Source organism: Anas acuta, chromosome 1 (genome assembly GCF_963932015.1).
Source record: "Anas acuta chromosome 1, bAnaAcu1.1, whole genome shotgun sequence".
NCBI classification, from domain to species: domain Eukaryota; kingdom Metazoa; phylum Chordata; class Aves; order Anseriformes; family Anatidae; genus Anas; species Anas acuta.
In genome coordinates this window covers 24,464,801-24,487,851 of record NC_088979.1, presented here as the reverse complement: position 1 = coordinate 24,487,851, position 23,051 = coordinate 24,464,801, and the positions used below count along the sequence as shown (strand labels likewise).

The 23,051-nt window shown below is 35.6% G+C and overlaps 1 protein-coding gene across 14 annotated transcripts in view; it reads right to left on the bottom strand.

The window, feature by feature from the left end:
* Positions 1-23,051, bottom strand: part of NBEA (neurobeachin) — a 509,325-nt gene that overhangs the window by 407,435 nt on the left and 78,839 nt on the right. For all 14 annotated transcript variants that reach the window (XM_068673009.1, XM_068672960.1, XM_068672963.1 and 11 more), the window contains exons 2-5: positions 12,840-13,071; positions 7,259-7,359; positions 6,917-7,012; positions 2,721-2,842 (exon numbers count right to left, since the gene is read on the bottom strand). In XM_068673009.1, coding sequence (XP_068529110.1) covers positions 2,721-2,842; positions 6,917-7,012; positions 7,259-7,359; positions 12,840-13,071 — 551 coding nt within the window. The remainder of the gene's footprint in view (positions 1-2,720; positions 2,843-6,916; positions 7,013-7,258; positions 7,360-12,839; positions 13,072-23,051) is intronic.

Sequence of the window (23,051 nt, the reverse complement as noted above, 5' to 3'; positions counted from 1 at the left end):
TCAACATTCTATCACAATGAATGTATCAGATGAAAAATGATCTACGTAAGTAGACCGAGGCAGTCTGAAAAGTGGCTGAAATGCTGGGCTAAAAGTGATATTGTCAGTGGCATTGAGTCCAGTTGGAGGACAGTTACTATCAGAGTACCCCAGGGGTCAATACTGGGTCCAATCTTGTTCAGCTTCATTAACCTGAGTGGTGGGGTAGAGTGCATCCTCACCAAGTGTAGAGATGATACAAAAATGGGAAGAGTGGTTGACATACCATCAAAGTGTACAGCCATTCAGAGGGACCTTGTCAGGCTCGAATAATGGGCTAAATATCTCATAAAGATCAACAAAGGAATGTCCAAAGTCCTATTCCTGGGGAGGAAACACCTCAAGCAGCAATAGATATTGGGGACCAAGCAGAAATTAGCTTTGTAGAAAGGGGCCTGGTGGTCCAGGTGGACTGTAAGCTGATCACGAGCCCATATGGCACCCTTGTGGAAAGAAGGCAAATGGCATGCCAGACCACATTAGGAAGAGCATGGCCAACAGGTCAAGGAAGGTGGTCCTTCTCCTCTCCTCAACACTGCTGAGGCCACACCTGGAGTACTGTGTCCAGTTCTGTGCTCCCTAGTACAAGAAAGATGTGGACATACCAGAGAAAGTCCAGCAAAGGACCACAAAGATGACTGAATAATCAGTCTCTTAACTTGAGGAGAGGATCAAAGGACTATTAAGTCTTGGAGAAATGACTATTAAACCTTGGAGAAGAGAATTCAAAGGGGGCAGGAGGATCTTATCCACATGTAATACCTGAAGGGTGGAGACTAAAGATGACGGAGCCAGAGATGACTTCTTAATGGTATCCAGTGACAGTATGTGAGGCAACAGGCACAAATTGAAATACAGGAAATTCCATTTAAATTAAAGTTTAAAAAAAAAATCTATTTTGAGGTCAAACGCTGGAATGGGTTGCCTGGAGAGGTTATGATGTCTCCATTCACAAACAGACTCAAAATCTGACTGGACAAGGTCCTGAGGAACCTACTGTAGCTGACCCTGTTTTCAGCACCTCTGTTTCAAAATCAGTCTTTAAAGTTTTTCATGCAAGTACATTACTGTTTTTGTTGTTGTTGTTTTGGTTTGTTTTTTGTTTGTTTGCTTTTAAAAAGTCAAGATTCTTTAAAAGACAGATGACTTTAAAGAAGAAACTATGTAGAGTTAATTTGTACGATACATTTTACACCTAGTTAAACAGAAGATGTTACACGATCAAAAAGCATATTCAAAACAGAAGAAATCATTGCTTTAGTTTCTTGTTTTTATTGCCTCTCCATTACTCAACCTCTCATGGAAAAATGTAAAATCTACCTACAGAAGCTTAGATGGTAATTTAATTTGAATACTTTTCCTTTTCTTAATTATTAATTATGACTCAATTTAAGCCACTATATAAAAACAACAAGTATTTGCATTGTTCCCTAATTTCCTCTTGAGGCTAGCAGATTCAGGTTCTCTTATTACATATAGTCATATTACATTCAGTCTCAGTTTTGGTATGTGATTTACGTAAGACTGATTCTTTTCAGTGTCTCATACGAAGCACTTGCAAAGTTTCAACTTGTTAGTCATAGAAGTTTCATGTCCTGTGCTTGATAATCTCATTTTACATATACCCCATAATAAGAGGTAACAAAAGAAAGTGAGACACTGAACTACAATTAGAGTGTGTGTGTGCATGCACACATGTGACACAGAGATAACTCATTCATTTAGCACAGATATGCCCAAAGGTTACTTTGTATGTTTATTAAAGATGTTATCTTTTAACTGCTACAATAGGAGAGTTCTCCACATATTGTGGCTATACTTTCTCCTCAAGTTTCCCAACTGTGATAAGAAAATATAGACTATATTTTGATATGTTATAGACTATATATAGACTATATTTTGATATGTTCTGGGTTATTTGACTGTTTGACTGAAAACAAGAAAACGTACACATCATACATGGGGAAAATAAACTAAAAAAAAAAAAAAAAAAAAGGTTTCCTTACCCTGATAGACTTTTTGTTCTAATAAATGTAATAAATAGAGATTATATTAAGTTATTTATCACAGTTGCCATACCACCTATGGACATTTTCAAAAGAAAACATTGGAAACCTTGTGGTTGTAGCTAATAAGAAGTATATTCATAAAAATACTATTTAGAGTGTAATTTTAAGGTGAAACCAACCCAGAACACTCTTTGGAAGAAATTCAGATGTTCTTTGAGAACTCAAAGTACAGCTTAGCAGGGTTCATTTACTGCTATATTTAAAAAACAAAACAAAACAAAAACAAAACAAACAAACAAAAAAACACAACACAAAACATGATAATAAAAGAAAAATGTTTATTAAAGAGGGATTTTGTGGCAATTAGAGTACGCGTGGCAATTATTCTAATATGACATATATTCATATATATGACAATATGACATATATTCTATATGTCACTTCTCAGTAGCAAAGTGAATACAGGCTACAGTTTTGGAGAAAAAGTCTAAATCAATATATTTTAAAATGAAATGAGAACTAAGCCTCCTCTGACACAGAAAATATGAAGTATACAATCTGCAGATATTTTGGAGGGAAAAAAGCATGTAAGAAACTAAAGACAAAATTAAAAAATAAATGGTTATTACAAAGCCAAAAGAAGCTATAACTAAAAGGTTATAAGCTACTTACCAGTAGAGATAGGGTTTATCCTTATCCACGTTGATATTGTTTAGTGGGTCCATACGAAACCAGGTGTTAAGAGTAAACCCATTTTGATAAGGCCACTTAGCAATAGGAGGCAATGCAATTGCCTAAAAAAGAAAAAAAAAAAGGAAAAAGATTAAGGAAACAGTAAGTCAAAAACATATTTTTGAAAAGTACTGTTAAAGATAATGTCTTTCTGGATTTCTACTATAAATCTGCAGATTTTCTCTAACATTCAAATACCAAAGACAATTTAAAAACTTTAAATAGTGTTTTTGAATAAATGCACTAGTTTCCATTCATTTTAAAATACTATAATTTTTAACTATTCAAATTTACTGATAGAGGACATGAAATTACATTTGTGAATGGGCAATATTAAGAGGAAAAAAAGAGGAAAATGACATGCATAAATTAAAATATAAATTTGGCATTTGGTAAGTATTAATGTCATCTAGAAACCTAAACATTAAGATCCACTTAATCTCAAAATGCAGTAAAACAGAGACTCACTATTAAAACTATAGTATAAAAAAAGGTTGTTCTCTGAAATCTTAGAGCACTATGACTTTTCTTTTCCTACAAACACTTAGTAAGGTAAGAAACAAAATCTTACCTCCATAGTTAAATAAATTAATAATAAGGCATGACCTGGAAGAAGTTTTTTGTTTTTTTTCCAGGCTTTATTTCTCTGGGCTGAAGCACTGATAAAGAGATTTCCACAAACTTTTTTCTTTATACCTGAGCACTGCCCTGAAACATTTACCTTTGAAGGAAGACTTTCTTTAAGGAGGAAATTGGACAAGATGAACTTCTGAGGTCATTTAAAATATTTTTTCTATGATACCAGTAAAAGAAAAATATTTTTCACTGAGTATGAGAACTATACACAAAGTAAAGTCATATTCAATTTTTAAGTTAAGATACTTGGTTAGACCAGACAACCTCCAGAGGTCCAACCTCAACCATTCTGTGATTCTGTTTGATACTTTCTAGTCCTTCAATCACAGTTAGAAATACTTGTATATAATAATATATATATAACACATAATATACATATATAATATATATTATAATATATAATAATATTTAGTATTATAATATATATATAATACAGGAGCATTAGTATCTGTATCAGCACAGTATCTATGCTGATTCCATGCAAAATACTACTACTAGCAACAAATTCCTTTACTCTTTAAAATCAGAATGGGCACAAATCTATTGAGAATAGAGACAAAAGATTCTAGGACTCACACTAAGATTCTACACTCTATTTTATGTAGTAAAATACATCAGAAAAGTACAAGACAATTGCTGAAGGAGTTTTAAGAACAGAGAAATGGGTAATTAAGAACGATAGGGAACTCAAAGTAATTTTTTAAAATTTGATACAGCAATATTCTCAGCTTATGCTAGCATTTGACTAGATAAAATAAATAACATCAATTATGCTACTAGTCTGCTACTGTTTGCTCAATACAAAACATTTCAAGGAAATGCTCTGGCGTAGAACTCCTGCCTCCTGTGAGAGAATTCCCTGCATGAGACAGGGGAAAAGGTGTTTGATGACAAACAGGAATAATACCGGGGAATGGTACCACCATCATAGGGTGTCCTTCTAATGGAGTGGCTATTGTTTTGCTACTGGGATAGACTGGTGATGTAACATGGTTCTGGGAGGAGACCTTCAGTTGTAATAGTAAAACAGCTCTCACCAGCAGTTCATTATTGGTGCAGCAGACTTCTAAGCCCTTTCATATTACCACTGAAGTTTTGGTTACATGTGGAGAATGCACCCAACTTTAAAGACATTTATCACGCCTGGTAAACATGATGCTATTTCTCTGTGTTGATACTGATGGCACCAATGCCCATCACAACTGAAAATCTCAATTCAATGCTTGTAAACTAAGTCCTTTTCTCTAACAAAATGTTTGTTGCTGGGATCATTTTATAAATCATTTCCTCCAGACCACTTCAGAGAATGACTCCTCTCTAGAATTTCATGGTATAATACAACATGGACTGCTCAAGAAACATAAATTTGAAACTTGTATTTCTTGATTTACAGGTGCAGTCAGTGATGAGCGGTATATGAAATGAGATCCAGACCAAGAAAAGACGAATGCCTACTATGCATTTCAATCAAGAAACTTTATGCCACTGTACAATTGTCAGTACTGAAAACTGAATTTTCAATATGATTTCCAATAACTGATGAAAATTGCTGCACCTCCTTAGATGGGGATGAATATTTGAAATTCTTGCCCTGAAAAGCTTTTCTTTTTTTTATACATATATCTAACAGAAAATGAAATTTAAGATAGACATTTAATCAGGATTTGCCACCGAAGCCCAGAAATGTCACAGCAGTGTATGTCATAATAGAAATTCATATTTTACAACAGTTTTACTTTTGGAGCAAGAGAGGTTAACCGTGGTTTTAACATTGCAGTACCAAATGAAATTCTCTCTTTCAGAACTCAGCTATTAATTCTTCACTCAATCCACCCTATGTAATTCTGTCTGAGCAGCTAAATATAAAACAAGATGAGGGAAGTAATATAGACAAAAAATACCCCAGGTGAAAAACAGCTATTTTCAGGCGGTTTATTTCCCCGATGAAATCTGCCATGCCAACAGCTGTATTGACAGAGAAGAGGTGGTGGTTTAAGCATGAAGAAAACTATCAGAGCTATTGCTAGATGTTGCACCTGGGTCGGGGCAATCCCAGACAGGAGTACAGACTGCGTGAACTCATTGAGAGCAGCCCTATGGAGAAGGACTTGGGGGTTCTGGTGGACAAAAAGATTGACATGAGGCATCAGTGCATGCTTGCAGCCCAGGAGGTCAACAGTATCCTGAGCTGCATCAAGTAGGCAGCAGGTCAAGGGAGGGGATTGTGCCACTTTACTCTGCCCTTGTGAGGCCCAATCTGTAGTGCTGTGTCCAGATCTGGGGCCCCCAGCACAAAAAGGATGTTCATCTGTTATAGTGGGTCCAGAGGAGGGCTACGAAGTTGATCAGGGGCCTGGAGCACCTCTCCTATGAAGAAAGGCTGAGAGAGCTTGGGTTGTTCAGGGTGAAGAAGAGAAGGCTCTGGGGAGACCTCTTTGCAGCTTTTCAGTACTTCAAGGAGTCTTATGCAAAAGATGGGAGAACAACTTTTTGCTCAGTAAGATAATGACATGACAAGGGCAAATATTTTTAAACTAAAAGAGGGGAGATGTAGATGGTTAGGAGGAAGGAAGAAATTCTTCACTCAGAGTGTGAGGCACTGGGATGGGTTGCCCAGAGAAGCTGTGGATGCCCCATCCCTGGAGGTGTTCAAGTCCAGGTTGCACAAGGCCCTGGGCAACCTGATCTATTGGGTGGCATCCCTGACCATGGCAGGGGGGTTGGAACTAGATGATCTTTAATGTCCTTTCCAACCCAAGCTGTTCTATGATTCTATGAAATGTTTCCAAGTTCTACCATGAGCTTATATCATTCCATACCAAAACACATTCAAATTTGTATTTCTCTCTTTTTTAACATTTGTATTTACTGCCTTAATAAACATATTAGATCTGTACACAATATTTGGATTTATGTGCAGGTTTTCTGAAACTGGATTTATGTGCACATTTTCATGCACTAAAGAGAGAAAATCCATTAGATTTTCCTTTTTAAGAGTTTTGTTGTAATGATTTATCTCAAAAAGTAAAGCCAGAAGTAGACTACATTTAACTCACTGCCTTGAGGGAAAAGAATCAGCTGGAGGAGTTCAGACAAGTAGAGAAAAAAAAAAAAAAGACTTTCTGACTAAATTGTCACTTTAAAATGTCACTGTGATGATATGCATAAGCATATCACTACATTTTCCTCAAGCTTTATGTAATATATTATCAATTACATTATTCAAATCAAATAGGGTTATTCTTTGGAATTTTAAGTTTTCACTGTAATAGTAATTTCTGCAGTCAAAAACTTCTATTTGACATTCTTGTCCTCTCAAGTTTAACTTCTCAACACTACAACTACGTTGCAAACCTATGGAAGGCAAGGTCTGTGATACTCAGGACTGTAATTCCCCTTGTGTTTCCCTTGCAAGAATTTCCAAATTCAAACTAAAAGAAATGCAAATAAGGAGCAATCTATTTGTTCCTCAAATTGTACTATTTTAATTGAAAACTTACTGCAGCACTACAGCCTGGGAAGTTGAAAAAGGTATCAGGCCCATGTCTCTGTGGCATCTGATTAAGGACTGATAATAGCTTAACCGCATGTCTTGGCTGTGAAAACAAGAAAATTGCAGAGAAGTCAATATTTTTGTACTCTCTAAGCTATAATGGAAACTGGACGGTTTTCAAACAACACAGCAAATTAACTCTATAGTAGTTAGCTAAACTACTTCATAAACATATGTTCAATCAACATAAAAAAAAAAATATTCAAGCTTATATGTCCCAGAAGACAATTTATGTTAACTTCAGGCTCTAATGGAATGACACTTAATGCTTTATCTGATCACAGCTTACCCAGATTCCATTTTCGCCTCGAAGCATGCTGAACAAAAGCTTCAACTCTTTGACAGTGATGCTGTAGCTGGCAAGAACCCCCAACATATCAACTAGAAGATCTTCAAAGGAAAATAAAGTTATTCTGAACTCTGAATTTCATTGTTTTGACAAAAAAAAAAAAAAAAAAAAGCTGCAAGCATTAATACCTTTAAACATAAGTGTATTCACAAATTCTAAGTCAAACTTTGTGGCCTTAAATATTTTACAAAGGATTTCATACTCTCATTGTTTTAACAGTTTTAAAAATAAACGCACATTTGCAGTTTTAGATGTTATATCACACTTTGAACAAAGTATCTATTAAATTTATGAAGAATTAATTCTTTCTCTTTTTATAATATTCATTATGAACTTATTGCTTGCTTCCTTCTCTTACATAATATGGGATAAGGATTTCTTCATTCCTCTGTAGATAGTATTTTTCAGACATTTCAGAACTAAAAGTTGCTTGACATCATTCTTTAACTTAAGTATTTTATACTGAGAATTTGCATGGTTCCCACAGCTTTGCTAGTGATACTTCCAAGTTTTATCAGAGTAAGCCAGAAAACAAACAAACAAAACCCATAACCAACCAAGCAAAACAATCTTAGTGAGAAAAAAAAAGACCACAGTAAAAAGAATTCATCAAAAATTTTAAATTTTATGTAATAGTGATTTCATTTAAACATTGCAAAATCCATATAAAGTAATAGCATTATGTAGCTTGCCTATCAGAGAACATCGGGTTTAAAATTACTGCTAGTTGTTGGATTTTATTTTAAAACATATAATTTAATTTTAAGAATCTGTTAGTTTAGGGGATGCTGGACCTTGCTTTGCACTCTGCATTTTCTTCTGGAATAAACAGCACTACTAATGATTACTACTGCCTTTAGCAGAAGGAAAAACAAGTTGCACATCTTAGCAGATGTTACATAAGAAATTTAATTCAGAGATCAAACTGTGGAGTACAGGTTTTTCAAAACAAAACAAAAAAACCAAACACGACTGAACAGAATCAGCATTAACAATCATTCTGAATTTCTTCACCACTCAACAATCAGAAATTACTCCCCATAAGCCTTTCAGAAGACATTATTAAGCTAGTATGTTCTTCGCAGGTCTTCATGTTCTCTTTGTTCACCAGTGAAAGGATGACTCTTGAAGGTGATGACAAAAAGTAGTGTTAAAAAATATTCATCCTTTAGATATTTTGTTTTTAAGAAATTTTATCTGCAAACCCCTACATATGCATTTTTGTGTAAAACCATCAATATCTATTTACTTGTGCCACTGTGAAAGCAGCCTCTGGTCCTACTCAACAGGCATGTGTAAAGACTGAAATAACGTTTAATTTGCAGGATACATACTAAGCTGTTCCGTGTGTGAAACTGCATGTCAGGAAAAGCAAAATAAAACATTGTGACTTGCAGTCATTTTCACCAAAAGATCTAATTACGTCCCTGATGTTGATGTATAACCATATTTTTTCCTTTCTCTAAATAGTTTACTTGAGAGTTTAATAAATACTCCTTTTAAAATTAGTAGCAGATTGTATTTGTAACAGAATTTCTTACAGGAAAGCAAAATAAAGTGAATACAAAAACTCTTGTATATTATATGATGGTGAATTCTATGATTCAGCTCATCCTCTAGTACCTACAAACATTTGTCCCTTTCACTGTCCAGTCTCTAGCATGCAATGTGAAACTGGCAGTGATTACACCTATTGCACATGATCAGAAACTGAGAACAATAACACACTGAAAACTCAAAAAGAGAAATCAGCGTGACTGAATACCAACCTTCAGCTGAGAATTTCCCAATTTTTATTTTGTAGCCTTAGGTTGTGTTTTAAATCAAGCTACTTCATGTAAACATGAAATACATGTCTATAAGCAATGAATAAAAAGTTGATAGAGAAAAAGAAATATAAATTCCCTATCATTGTATCCCTGGGTTAAACAAAGATCACAAAGATTGAAGTCCAGTGGGGAACAAGCGAAGATAAAGGAACATCCCTGAAAGTCAAGGTAATTATGCAACTTAAAAATACTACTTTTAACACATTAAAAACAAACAAACAAACAAACAAAAAATTATTTCTTGTTTCAATATAACAACAAGAACAAAAAAAGTACTCAAATAATACATAGCTTTATTCGTATGTATTAGAATCTAATATAAGAGTCAGTCTACCTCTGGTTTATAATCATCATTGTCCACTCATCTATAAAGGAGCAAAGGCTGCAAACATAATATAACTGTTTGTAGTTGTTGTTTTTAATGTTTTCTTCATTTTCTGTAATATTAAATATGATCACATATATAACTGGTATCTATGATCTCATTTCAGAAATGAGAAAGGCCAGAAGGAGACAGCAGGCACCGTTTCTCATTTTTAAAGCATTTCAAATATGTACTGAATGGAACAGATTTCTGTTAATGGCACTTTCTGAATACTTTCATGCTAAGCAGTTTATACATGCTCTATAAATTCACCAGAAAGCTTGAAGAAATGCTTAATTCAGTCATTTCATATGAAAATACAATGGTAAAAGAGCCTGCCTGTCTCTCAAGTAAACTAAGCATATATCAAAGTGAATGGTATGGCATTAACTTTAGAAGACATATTAAACTGCTTTGGAAACACAACTTCAGAAAAACTACCTCATGCCTCCTTAAATGCCTCCTTAAAGAGCCAGCCATGAAATTGTGAATTTTAACTCTGTTTGTGAAGTAGATCAATTTTTATGGGCTGGCAACAGAGAATGTGAGAATTTTGAAGCTTTTCTTATGGATCCAGTTGGAAGAGAAATGCTTGTTAACAGTCTGTTAATGGCAGAACAGTCCAAAAGTAACATTTTTGCTTAGAAATTAGGAACTGTTTCAATACTTCAGAATTAGATTCCAGAAATTTCAGAACAATTACCTACAGCACCACAACAAAAGTACAGCAAATAAAATGGGGCTCAAGGGAGACACATCCATTCAGTATAGGTTAGGGTTGCGTTCACCATTCAGACTGCTCTGAAGTTACTAGAGATGTGTTATCTCAAGGAATCTCACTGAGCAGATCTGCATCACTACTCATCGAAGAGAAATAAATGAGGGATCTGTAAAAACTGAATCCCTCACGGAAAATCTTGTGCAGCTGTTAATAAAAATGTCTGCCAATCACCTATGTGAATATTTCAGTAATCTTTTTGCCTTAACCATTGATAAATAGCCTGATCATCTCCTCTCTTAGTATAACAGATTATCACAGTGCCCAGATGACTTGTGGTGAATAACGCTTCTGGAAAACAAATTGGAATATATGTGGCAATAATTTCATTTGGATTTCAATCAAGAATCAAGATGATTAAACTTATTCTTGACCACACAATCTGAAAAATCTCAAGAAGAGGGATATCTAAAGTGCTGAGAAGCTTCATAATCTGATAGTTTTCATCTGAACAGACAGCCAAGTTTTTCTCACTGAAAAAGATTGAGTACATTTTTGTTTGCTGTTCTCTTACTTTCATAAAAAAGAGGAAATTAGCTTCGGGTTTTGACTGGTCCTAAAACACTGCTGTCATAACATAATAGAGGTTATACTTGTCTCTTCTGTTTAAACCTTATTTAGGTTTAATCACAACATTTCATGAGGAAACAGGTGAGATGACCTGAAATCAAACAAACAATCCCTCAAAACATATAAAAAAACAAAATCAGGTAGCCTCTCTCTTTTGGAGATGATAAGTCAGTTGCAAACATTAGGATTTTTGGTACTAACCTCTTAGGAGGAAGCACTAACAGATCTTGTTCAAAACAGCCTCTCTGAACATTCAAAACCATTTTGCCACAAAATTTCTTACTTTATCCTTAGATTTTGGAAAGTTCATTGAAACACTTGGGGCAAAACAGTTCTACAATCATCTACAGTCAGTCATGACTTCAGCACGTACATATCAGATTAAGAAACAAAGATAATGCAAAAATAGTTACTGATTTCTTCATCAAGTGCCTACTAGTTATTATTGATTAGTTATTGGCTGACCATATCCATCTCCTCTCACAGAGGCCACCCCTGCAGCCTCCCTGCTACCAAGTCCTTGACACATTAACCCAATACATTAGGGTACCTCAAAATGAATAAATTTTAATTAGTATGATTCCTGGTTTTTATGAGTAAAATCTTGATAAACTTCAAAACAATAATGTCTGTTTTCATCAACTAATGTCATATTTAACATAAAATAAACAATATCTTTCCCTTACTTTCCCTTATCTTACTATTCTGACATATTTACCAGTCCTGGAAACAAAATGTACTTGGTGAAAATCATTAGTTTGTGAATCTATTGACCTGTTATACTCTAGTCTGAATCTCATGGTAGAATATTTAACATTACGCTTCTGGTTTTAGCATTCGCACATACATTTTTAATGACTGAGTTGCTCACTAACACCTTGAAATACAGAATTTACAGCTTTTTCAAATACTTAACAGTTAACACAATACTTAATACAAATACTTAATACTTAACACCTTTATACTGAAAAAAAGCCAAAGATAAAAACATTCTTGAATAATTCATATTTCATGCTGCTGTTATCCTCTTCTTGTTTCTGGTCTGAAATCCTCACCGGTTTATTGTTCCACAAAGTCTATATATCTGCCAGGAATCAGATCATTACCTAAAGTCTTAAGAGTTAGAATTATGGAAGAAAAACCTCTTCAATCTTTCAAAAGCGCCTCACAATTTAAGTATATTAGAAGTCCCCAGCTATATAAAGATGAAGAATTACCTTCACACTTAGTTGAAAGAAAATGCTTAAGTTTCTCTCCAGTAAAAATAAGGCGTAGATAAGTAAGCACATGTAGCTCTTGGCTGTCATATTTAAACTAGACAACCCAACCTGCTTTTCTAGCCAAATCATTCAGGATTACCCTATTACTGAGCAGATGTAGTATGGAATGACAAACTCCTTCAAAAGTAATGTGGAAACCTTAGCTATGCAAGAACAACATCAGATATTTTCAGTGAGCAAAGAATGTTACATTTTCTACTGTAAAAAATTTCAGGCCATTAAAATTCACAAGTACAAACAACAGAGACATTATAGGGAGCACAGCTATACATTATTAAATGATGTACAGAAATAAACTGTTTAATATAATCCATATATCCAGCATTCATATATATGAATAATTTCTGATATGCTGTCAGATGTGGCTCACATTTAAAGCAGGTCATAACAATACTTCAAGCATCATAATACTAATTCAAAATGATAAATGCATTTCAAAATTAATATATTACCTTGAAAGGTAACAAGCCTAAACAGGTTGACAATTAGTTTAGACAGTTATCTACATATATTCTAAAATAACAATGCCTTTTCTTTCCTTCATTTTTTCTAAAACTGATAAAAATTCTGCCTCGATAGCAGTCAGAAAAAGCAAAATATTACTTTAAGTGAAAAACAAATTATCCCCAAACCCTCCATAATCACAATAAGTTGACAGTTCAGCAATATAAGAATTATTTTATCAGTTGGTAATTTATACCTGCAATCATGTCGTCCACAGTACTCATCTTCAGCAGTACCTGTTCAATTAAGCCAACTTCCGTGCTAGTCTGTAAATTACGGACACTTTTACGTAGAATTGCTGTGAACATACTCCAGATTTCAGCTTGGCATGTTACATCACAGTGCTCCAAAAGCTCTGACATGCATGTAATGCTCTCTGCATCTTGGATTATAAAGTTCATCTCCAGATCAAATTCACCACCAACCAGCTACAAAAGAAAACAAGAACAACATTACAACATGAAATACATAGCTTAATGGCTTTCATACCTGCATTGTGATCAACACCTAATATTTTTGTATGGTGAGGGAGGTACTTTTGACAAAGAAACTCGCAGTTATGATCAGCTGTGAGTTTGATCAGTTTGTTGTCACAGCAGACTGATAATCATGCCATGCAAAACATATCTTGTACAAAATATACCCACTACTAGCATAAAATATGACCTTCAATTTTGTAACAGTGCTGACTACAACACTTTCACAAAATAAAATCAAAAGATATTTGAAATATTCCTTACTGTAAAGTAACTGAAATGGTAGCCTGGCCCAAAGTGAAGTAGTGGAGAATATGCAGAAACTGAAAACCTAAAAAGTAACTGAAGCTTTCCCACATTTGTCGGAAGAGAAATTTACCTGCAAAAAGACACTGAAAATAACTTATCTATATTTCCTCTTGATATAACACAACGCTTGACCTTGCATGTTTTCAAGATTTTACTGCCCTTCCCTCTATACCACCCAAACCTCTGTGCAGTCATCTGCAGAATAAGAATCAGTGAACTGCACTGGACCAAACGAACCATGGAAAACGTGCTAATTATACCACAGGACAATTCATCATGTGGCCATGTAAACCTGCTGCTGGTGTAGGGAGAAACAGCACTGGGAAAGGAACAAGCACTCAGATGAAGAGCGATTTAACAGCAGCACTGATAAAACTTCAGCCTGATTCCTATCTACCTGGCTAAGTGCCAAATGCTATCTAATGCCCTGAATTCCAATTAAATGGCACAACTAGTGGGCACATTTTAGGAGGAAAAAAAAAAAAAAGGTGTAAGGAAAAAGTGAAAAAAAAAACAAGTCAAGACTAAGACTATCTTAAAGCAGCTGAACTCACCATGTCACCAATCCCAAACAAATAGCCACTTATGTAAGTTTAAGAACATGAACTCTGAAAATCTGACTGAACAGTATATAAACTTAGCTTAAAAATAAGCTAAGCTTGCCCTTTAATGGCAGAAATACCTTTCAGTTTTGAAGGAAAAAAAATCCTACTTTATCCTAGTAGGATTGTTGAATTCTGAAAGTACCAATATTAAATTTCAATAACTAGAAATATATTACCTAATTCAGAAGACAAAAGAACAAAATAAATTAATTCTCGAATAAGTTTAAGACAATCTTTTCTGTTTGTTCCAGGTAGGTATATGATTAAAATTGCAGTAATATTTTTAATTAAAGACAGTCAATGAACTCAAGTGCATAATTTCAGTGCTAACTTTTAAAACAAGGCTATTGCATAGTTCATTAAAAAGAAGGTTATATATTGCTTTCAAATTAAACTCCAAATAAGAAGCAATATGAAATAATATGCAAACTTTTTTTTTTTTTTTTATAGATAAACATATCCAAATATTCAGTCTTCCTTCAGTTCCAATCTATAGAAAATTAATGCAACTAAGCAAGGATTAGCTTTGGCTTCTACCCTGAATATATACCTATGCACCCTATGGAACTGTTGTTTTCTTTCCATTTCTTTCTATGCAGGTAATCTAGGATGAACAAATTTTATTTGGGAGATACTCTAAAGCCATCTGAACCCAGACCTTGTCAACCTGTGGCCCCATTTGAGCAGGGGGCATTGGACCAGGTGACCTCCATAGGTCCCTTCCAACCTCAACTATTCTATAATTCCATTTAGAAACACAACTTTCAGATACCTAACATAGGAAAGATGAATCCCACTCTTTGTTTTTGAGAACATAGATCTAAAAGCAACAAAAGAATAGCAATATCTCTATCAGATTGCAGAGGTTCAGTATAGACTAATCTCATTTTCCTCATATGCTGTTTATCATAAATTAACACAGCACGGGCAAAACTGACTAAAATAATGCACAAGACTAAAATCCTATGCACAAATAAACGCTGGGTGGAGAATGTATTGAGAGCAGTCCTGAGGAGAATTACTTGGGGGTGTTGGTGGATGAGAAGCTTAACATGAGCCAGCACTCTGCGCTTGCAGCACAGGAAGCCACCCATGTCCTGAGCTGCATCAAAAGCAATGTGGCCGGAAGGGTGAGGGAGAGGATTGTCCCTCTCTGCTCTCATTAGACCCCACACGGAGCCCTGCATTCTGTTCTGGGACTGCTAACATAAGAAGGATATTGACCTATTAAGCCAGGTCCGGAGGAGGGCCACGAGGATGATCAGAGGGCTGGAGCACCTCTCCTATGAAGACAGGCTGAGGGAGCTGGGGTTGTTCAACCTGCAGAGGAGAAGGCTCCAGGGAGACCTTTAAGCCTTCCAGTACCTAAAGGGGGCCTACAGGGAAGCTGGGGAGGTACTCTTTTTGAGTGGAGTGATAGAACAAGGAGTAACGGCGTTAAACTAAAAAAGGGTAGATTTAGATTAGATGTTAGGAAAAAATTCTTCACTCAGAGGGTGGTGAGGCCCTGGCACAGGCTGCCCAGTGAAGCTGTGCATGCCCCATCCCTGGAGGTGTTCCAAGGCCAGGTTAGATGGGGCTTTGGGCAACCTGGTGTGGTGGGAGGTGTCCCTGCCCAACCATGGGGGTTGGAATTAGGTCATCTTTAAGGTCCTTCCCAACTCAAACTATGTTATAAATCTATTAAAATTATTCAAAGAGTATTTTCTTGCTAATGTAAATTAATATACTGATTTCTAATCTTTAAAACACTTAAATAGAGCTATCAATCTGAAGTGATGTAGCAATTTGAAGTATGTTGTCAGTTCCCGATCCCTGGAAGTCTTTGAAAGACGTTTAGATGTAGAGCTTAGGGATATGGTTTAGTGGAGGACTTGTTAGTGTTAGGTCAGAGGTTGGACTCGATGATCTTGAGGTCTCTTCCAACCTAGAAATTCTGTGATTCTGTGATTCAGTTCTATTAAAATTAAGATGTCTGTGTATTTAAAACAGAGAATCTGTATCAACAATACAATGAATGGTAAAATTGGTTTCATTGAAGGTGTTGTACTGGACTACAGATTATCCAGTATGTATTAAAATTGTTATACTTGTCCATCTGTCAGCAATAGATTCATAGTCTATCAGTGACTGTTTATTTCACTACAAAGAACATTAAAATATAATCATGGAATCATTAGGGTCAGAAAAGACCTCCAAGATCATCTGGTACAACCATCCCCCTACCACCAATATCACCCACTAAACCTGATTTGCCCCTAACAACGATATAAACAAATTTAGATCACTAACAATGATCACAATTATTAAAATCAACCTCTTCAATAACAGAAAAAAAATAATAAACTAATGGAAAAAAAATAGGAAGGGTATAGAGTAGTTGCTTTTCTTAAGTAAAATATTAAGTCGTCATGAACCAAATTTTAAGATGACACGGAAAATCTAAACCAAAATGAATTCTCAAAAATGCATCTCAAAATGCATTCTCAAAAAAAAAAAAAAAAAAAAAAAAAGTCTGTAAGTGCATTTCCCCAGAAAAGTAAGAAAATTCCCTAGGATAATAAGAAAAGAAGAGGAATAACCAATCATAACTAACCAGACTTTACTACACAGAGAAGTTATAAGTGGAGTACCACTGGAATAATAAGTTGGTAACAAGTGCTGATATTAACGAAATGGCAAAGTTTGCTGAAGAGCCAAAAATCATTAAACACAGTTTAAAACCACCAACTCTTAAGAGTTGAAAAGATTTCTTATGATACCAAGTGGCCAGGCAATAACATATAGTTCAAAGAGTTCAAAGTTAGTAAATACAAAGTAATACCACACTATTACAGTTTTACCTATATTTACAATATGACAAGCTCTCAAATTCACAATTATCATCCATAAAAGAAAGAGCCAGTATGGGTACAACTTTAAATAACTAGCTGACACTAAAAGTTGTCTGTGGTTAACTGGGAAATGTCATAATGAACTTGCAACTTCATAATTTGGGTACAATTCTGACTGCAATACCATATACAGAAAGTTAAATTGCCCTGCCATAAAGTAATCATTTTTAACATAACATGCAGCAGACTTCTGTACTAAGACAAATTTCATCTGAAGTACAATATGAACATAAGCAAATCCTTACAGTAGCTGGTATATCATACCATAAATCAGTACTCCTTATACAACTTATAGATTAAATATAATATTTTTGTTATGTCATACATTCCGTCCTCCTTTGCATTCTTCAAGTGAACATCATACTCAGTAAAGACCATACTTCCACTGTGATTAAATATCTTGAATTATTGCTTGTACTTTGTCAAGGTCACATATCACTTTTAAACTACTCTGCATCTTTCACAGCAAAGTTGTTATAAATGAAGAAGCAAACTAATTTTCACACCACTGTTCCAAGTTAGATGAAAACGGCCAAAAACATAGCTCCTCCTGAAGAAGTATTGAACTGTCAGCTATAAGCAAATTAGGCTTTCTTCTCTATCCTGAGGTTGTTTACAATGACAGGTTGAAACTCCTTGCAAATTGCTCCAAGAATCTTAACCTACATCACCATCCTCAAAGGCATTACTCAATCTCCATTCTCCTGAATACTGCATCCATTCCTCAGTAAGCCTCTCCCATTCACTATGCTATACAACAGAATTGTTTCTTCATGGGCTTCTGCATCTACGCAGAATTTAAGATGGTCTTTTACACATTTTTGGCCTAGAACAAATGTTAAATATTCCCCCAAAATATAGAAGTTGACTACATACATGTATATCTGACAGTTGAATTCTATATATAGAACAAAATATGTGCTCCTGAACATGTAGGATTACATTTACACAGTTTTAAAAATCACAATTCTTCAGAATCAGATTCTTCTGAGGAATGTGCTGAAACAAAGAGATAGTAGATAGCAGCTAAAATGGAAAATTCCTCAAATGAATGAAAAAGAACAGGAAAGATGGCAGACAATCTCTGAAGAAACACAAAAATGGAACATCAGGATGACCTGATACTGAATGAAAATTCAAAGCACAGGTCAGAACTAATTCTAACATGATTTCATTAAAAAAGAAACAAAGAAACAAACAAACAAAAACCCCTGAGGACACAAAGTTTTTCAACACAATTTCATCTGTGGTTTTAAAAAAAAAAAAACGGCAAATATAAGAACCCTAAGGATTTCATATGATGCAAGAAAATACTTTAGAAGCATTTGGTATTGTTTCAGTTAAATTCAGTTAAAAGTGCATGAGAGCATTGTGCTAAAGAGATTGACTCAGTACAAACACATAATAACAATAAATTGTCAAAATTTGAACTACAGAGAGATCAAATAAAACATTTTTCTTTGCACTTATTTTCATGTTTACACATAAAATATTTTTTTTTCTCATAACCACCTATTTTTCTATGTTTTGCACTCAAATTTTGGAAGAAGTTTCATGTCACTTAAAGTGAATATTTCTGTTACTTTTAACACTTTACACATGCTTCTCTCTATTCCTCCTTTTTTCAGTCTTATTAACTACTAACTTGCACAATTGAAACATACTTTTAGTTGTTAACATGATTTTCTGAACAGTTTTTGGTTTCCTCAAATGTCATATTAATTAAAAGGATGCATGCAAAAAGAAAAGGGTGTTATCTATAACCATCTAGGACCTCTCATCTTGTATTTAACTTGTAAATGCTTTTGGGCAGGCAAACATACTTTTCCATTTTCATGTTTATCCAGAACAAAGTGAAATTTGTTTGCAGTTATCAGCAATGAAACCGCTCCCTAGCCCTGCTGGCCACGCTGCTTTTGATACAGCCCAGGATACAGTTCACTTCCTTGGCTGCAAGCACACATTGCTGACTGATGTTGAGCTTCTCATCTGTCTCCCCCAGGTCCTTCTCCTCAGGTCTGCTCTCAATCCATTCTCCACTCAGCCTATATTTGTGTTTGGGATTGCCCTGGCCCAGGTGCAGGACCTTGCACTTGCCATTGTTGAACTTCATGAGGTTCACACAGGTCCACTTGTAAAAGCTGTCCAGATCCCTCCGGATGACATCCCTTTCCTGCCAGCATGTCAACTGCACCACTGCTTGGTGTCGTTGGAAAACTTGCTAAGGGTGTAATAAATACTCTGCTCTCATGAGGTCTCACCCAGACCGCTGTGTTTAGATCTGGGGCCCCCAACATAAGAAGAATGAGGACCTGTTAGAGTGGATCCAGAGAAGGACCATGATCAGATAAGATCAGATCAGATCAGAGGGCTGGAGTACCTCTCCTGTGAAGAAAGGCTGAGGGAGTTGGGCCTGCTCAGCCTGGAGAAGAGAAGGCTCTGGGGAGACCTTACAGCAGCTTTCTAGTACATAAAGGGGGCCCTACAAGAAAGCAGAAGAGGTACTCTTTGTCAGTGAGTGATAGGACAAAGGGTAATGGCTTTAAACTAAGAGAGTAGATTTAAATTAGATATAAGGAAGAAATTATTTGCTTAGAGGATGGTGAGGCACTGGAACAGGCTGCCCAGAGAAGCTGTGGATGCCCCATTCCTGGAGGGGTTCAATGCCAGGCTGGATGGGGCTTTGGGCAACCTGGTCCGGTGGGAGGTGTCCCTGCCCATGGCAGGGGGGTGGGACTGGGTGGGCTTTAAGTTGGCCTTCCAGCCCAAACCATTCTGTGACTCTATGCAAGTTCTAAGTATTAAGCCTTTTTTTTTCCCACCCACATTAAGACAGAATTATACTTTATATATTAGTCTAGATCAAAGAAAATATATTAGAATTATACAAACAGTCTTCAAATATTTAAATCTCTAAATTTGCTGATCAGTGCTAAAAGCAGTACATTTTCCTTGCTTCCTTCAAATTGGATTACTATCTGTGTTTATTTTAATAGAAATAAAGAATATAAATTCCAGAGTACTAGGCAGCCAGTGCCATTGAAAAACTGCATTAGCACAATTATATAATTACTACAATTCTAGTAACATCCAGGTCAAATTTGCACCAAGGCATTTGATTCTTCCCCCTCCTAATTAACTACTGTCACACTTGCTCTGCATTTTCTAAAGCCAAGAATAATAAGGACATATTACAGACAACATGACAACCATTCTCATTTATTTTGGACTAGTTTGTGAGAACCACTTTAGATTTAAATATATACACATTTGATTAGGATAATCAGCCTTGCCTTGTGAGTACAGGAGGTAATCAGTTTGGAAACAAACTGTGAAACAAATTTATTAATTCTTTTCCTGTCCCTGCTCTTCATATATCTTTTAAGCTTTGCAAAGCAGCTGACTGCTTTTGGCATAGATTTCCATGGGGAAAAAGTCAGAAATAACCTGCTGGGATAGGAGTGATAATCTCTTAAAATCCTAAATTAGTTCACTGTTATAAGGAGAAAACTAATAAACCTTTTATCCTTGCTAATAAAGGCCATCACATAACATTCCAGAATAGTGCTCATTCAAACTGGAACATCTTTTCCTCAAAAAGAAGCATTGCATTGACTTCATAATCACAAGTGAGAGTTCAAACTATGTGAAGTCAGGTAGCTACTGCTTCTTTTATTAAGATAGAGCTCCAGTTCAGGCATTCAGACACACTAGTCTGACAGAAGAGGTGGTGGGCCCAGGCGAGAAAAACAAACAAACAAAAAAACGCTATTATTTTCAGGTCATTAATTAAAACATTTAATTTCTAACCAATTAATTCAGAGTTTTTAGGAGGATTTTTTTCACCCACATAAATGTTTATTTCTTCATGGAAAAGTGTTTAGAATTCTAAATTAAATAAGTGAAACTTTTCAGTGACCAATATGTGTTGATCACATGAATTTTTGTTAATCTAAACATATCAACATGACTACAGAGAAAACCACAAATAATAAACACTTAAAAATGATATTTTCCATTATTTTCCATAACTGGCATATATATATATATATATATATATACACATACATACATGTATATATACACACATACATATTTTAAATGCTTATGGAATGCAGTTCTTTAGAAATCTCAATTACAGATATTTGTATTCAGGGTAATTTTCAAAATTCTCTTTACTGTCAATGGAAGGTGCATCTAAAAAGTGCATCTGGACAGTGATTCATCTCACTGATTTTAGATACAACATTAGGATCAAATAATTCTTACCCTGGGAATGTAGTATTTTTCACCAACTATAAAAGGAGAGCTAGTCCAGACAGACACATCTAATGTTATGTCAGATTAATCTCACACAGTGTGCTCACAGTATGGTTTATAACCAAATGACAGCACTAGAAAGATTGATTCTCATGTGAATCACGAAAACAGCATGTCTTTCTCCACATTACCATACCATTTTTAAAGGGACCTTCATTCATTTTAGCTTCAAAAATATGTTTATCTTGAGTAATATATAGTATGTACACAATAGGGTGCCACTAAATGCATACTACCTAATAAGTTTATTGACAATTTTAAAGTATTCTGAGAAAAAATAAATATTTCAACGTGTCCTTTATACCTACAGAGAAAGTATGAATGAAGTAACACATTCAACATCCCTTTTGTCACTTCCAAGCTTAAGCATGTTATTATACAAACAGAGGGCATCTCCTGGGTCTGGCTGGGATGGAGTTAATATTCTTCATGGCAGCCCATATGGTGCTGATTTGTGACTAAAACAGTGCTAATAATGCACTGATGTTTTAGGTATTGCCAAGATGTGCTTGCATGGAGTCAACACCCTGTTTAAACTCTGTCCCTCCTTTAAGTAGGCTGGGGGTGAGCAAGATGCTGGGAGGGCACACAGCCAGGATGACAGCTGACCCCAAATGACCAAAGGGACATTCCATACTATATCATGTCATGCCTAGAAATAAAACCGTGGGCTGTCCTGATTCTCTCACCCATCACTCTGGTGAAGGTGTGGGGTGCGGTGAGTGAGCAGCTAATTGATGGGGGTCAACCCACCACAGTTTTAAAACTTTTGGCCTTTGCTCTCAAACCCAGTACAATTATCCAGGAAAAATATTTTATCATTTCCTTTCTCCCTTCCTTTTCTATAAGTCAATATCAATAGTTTTGACAATACCTACACTTTTTTTTTTTTTTTTTTTTCCCAGAACATTTCTTTTTCAATCATGAAGAGAAACAAAAACATATTTGAAATGCTTGGAAGATAACATGAGTTGTAAAAGAACAAATATTCTCTAAGCAATGAAGATTAACTCTGTACTTATTAATGCCCTCCTGTTGTCACTGTTATCTGCCTCAGTACATTAGCTTTCTTGGGACATAAACCAGGAACAGAGAGTAAAAATTATTACAAGAACTGTCTTCTTTTCTTTAATTTCTGCCAGACAGCTGTAAATGATACCACTGGCACTGGCAGATTTTCTAGTATGAAAGCAAAAAGCCAACAGTCAAACTGAAACTGGCACACTGGTTTATTTAGCACTAGTGATACTTTATTAAAAATGGCTACAGTTATCTAAACAATGATACTGATGGTTGTGCCATACACTTGGCAAAACTGGCAAAATGCAGTTATATAAATGTAATACCACATAAAGGTGGTATTTGGTGATACTAAATAAAGGGCACCTTAAAGCCCACCCAGTTCCAACCCCCTGCCATGGGCAGGGACACCTCCCACCAGACCAGGTTGCCCAAAGCCCCATCCAGCCTGACCTTGAGCACCTCCAGGAACTGGGCATCCACAGCTTCTCTGGGCAGCCTATGCCAGTGCCTCATTGCCCTCTGAGGGAAGAATTTCTTCCTAATATCTAATCTAAATCTACTGTCTTTTAGTTTAAAGCTTGTTCTATCACTACACCCACTGAACAAAGAGCCCCTCCACAGCTTTCCTGTAGGCCACCTTTAGGTACTGGAAGGCCGCAATGAGGTCTCCCCAGAGCCTTCTCTTCTCCAGACTGAACAACCCCAACTCCCTCAGCCTGTCTCCATAGGAGAGGTGCTCCAGCTCTCTGATCATCCTTGTGGCCTCCTCTGGACTCACTCT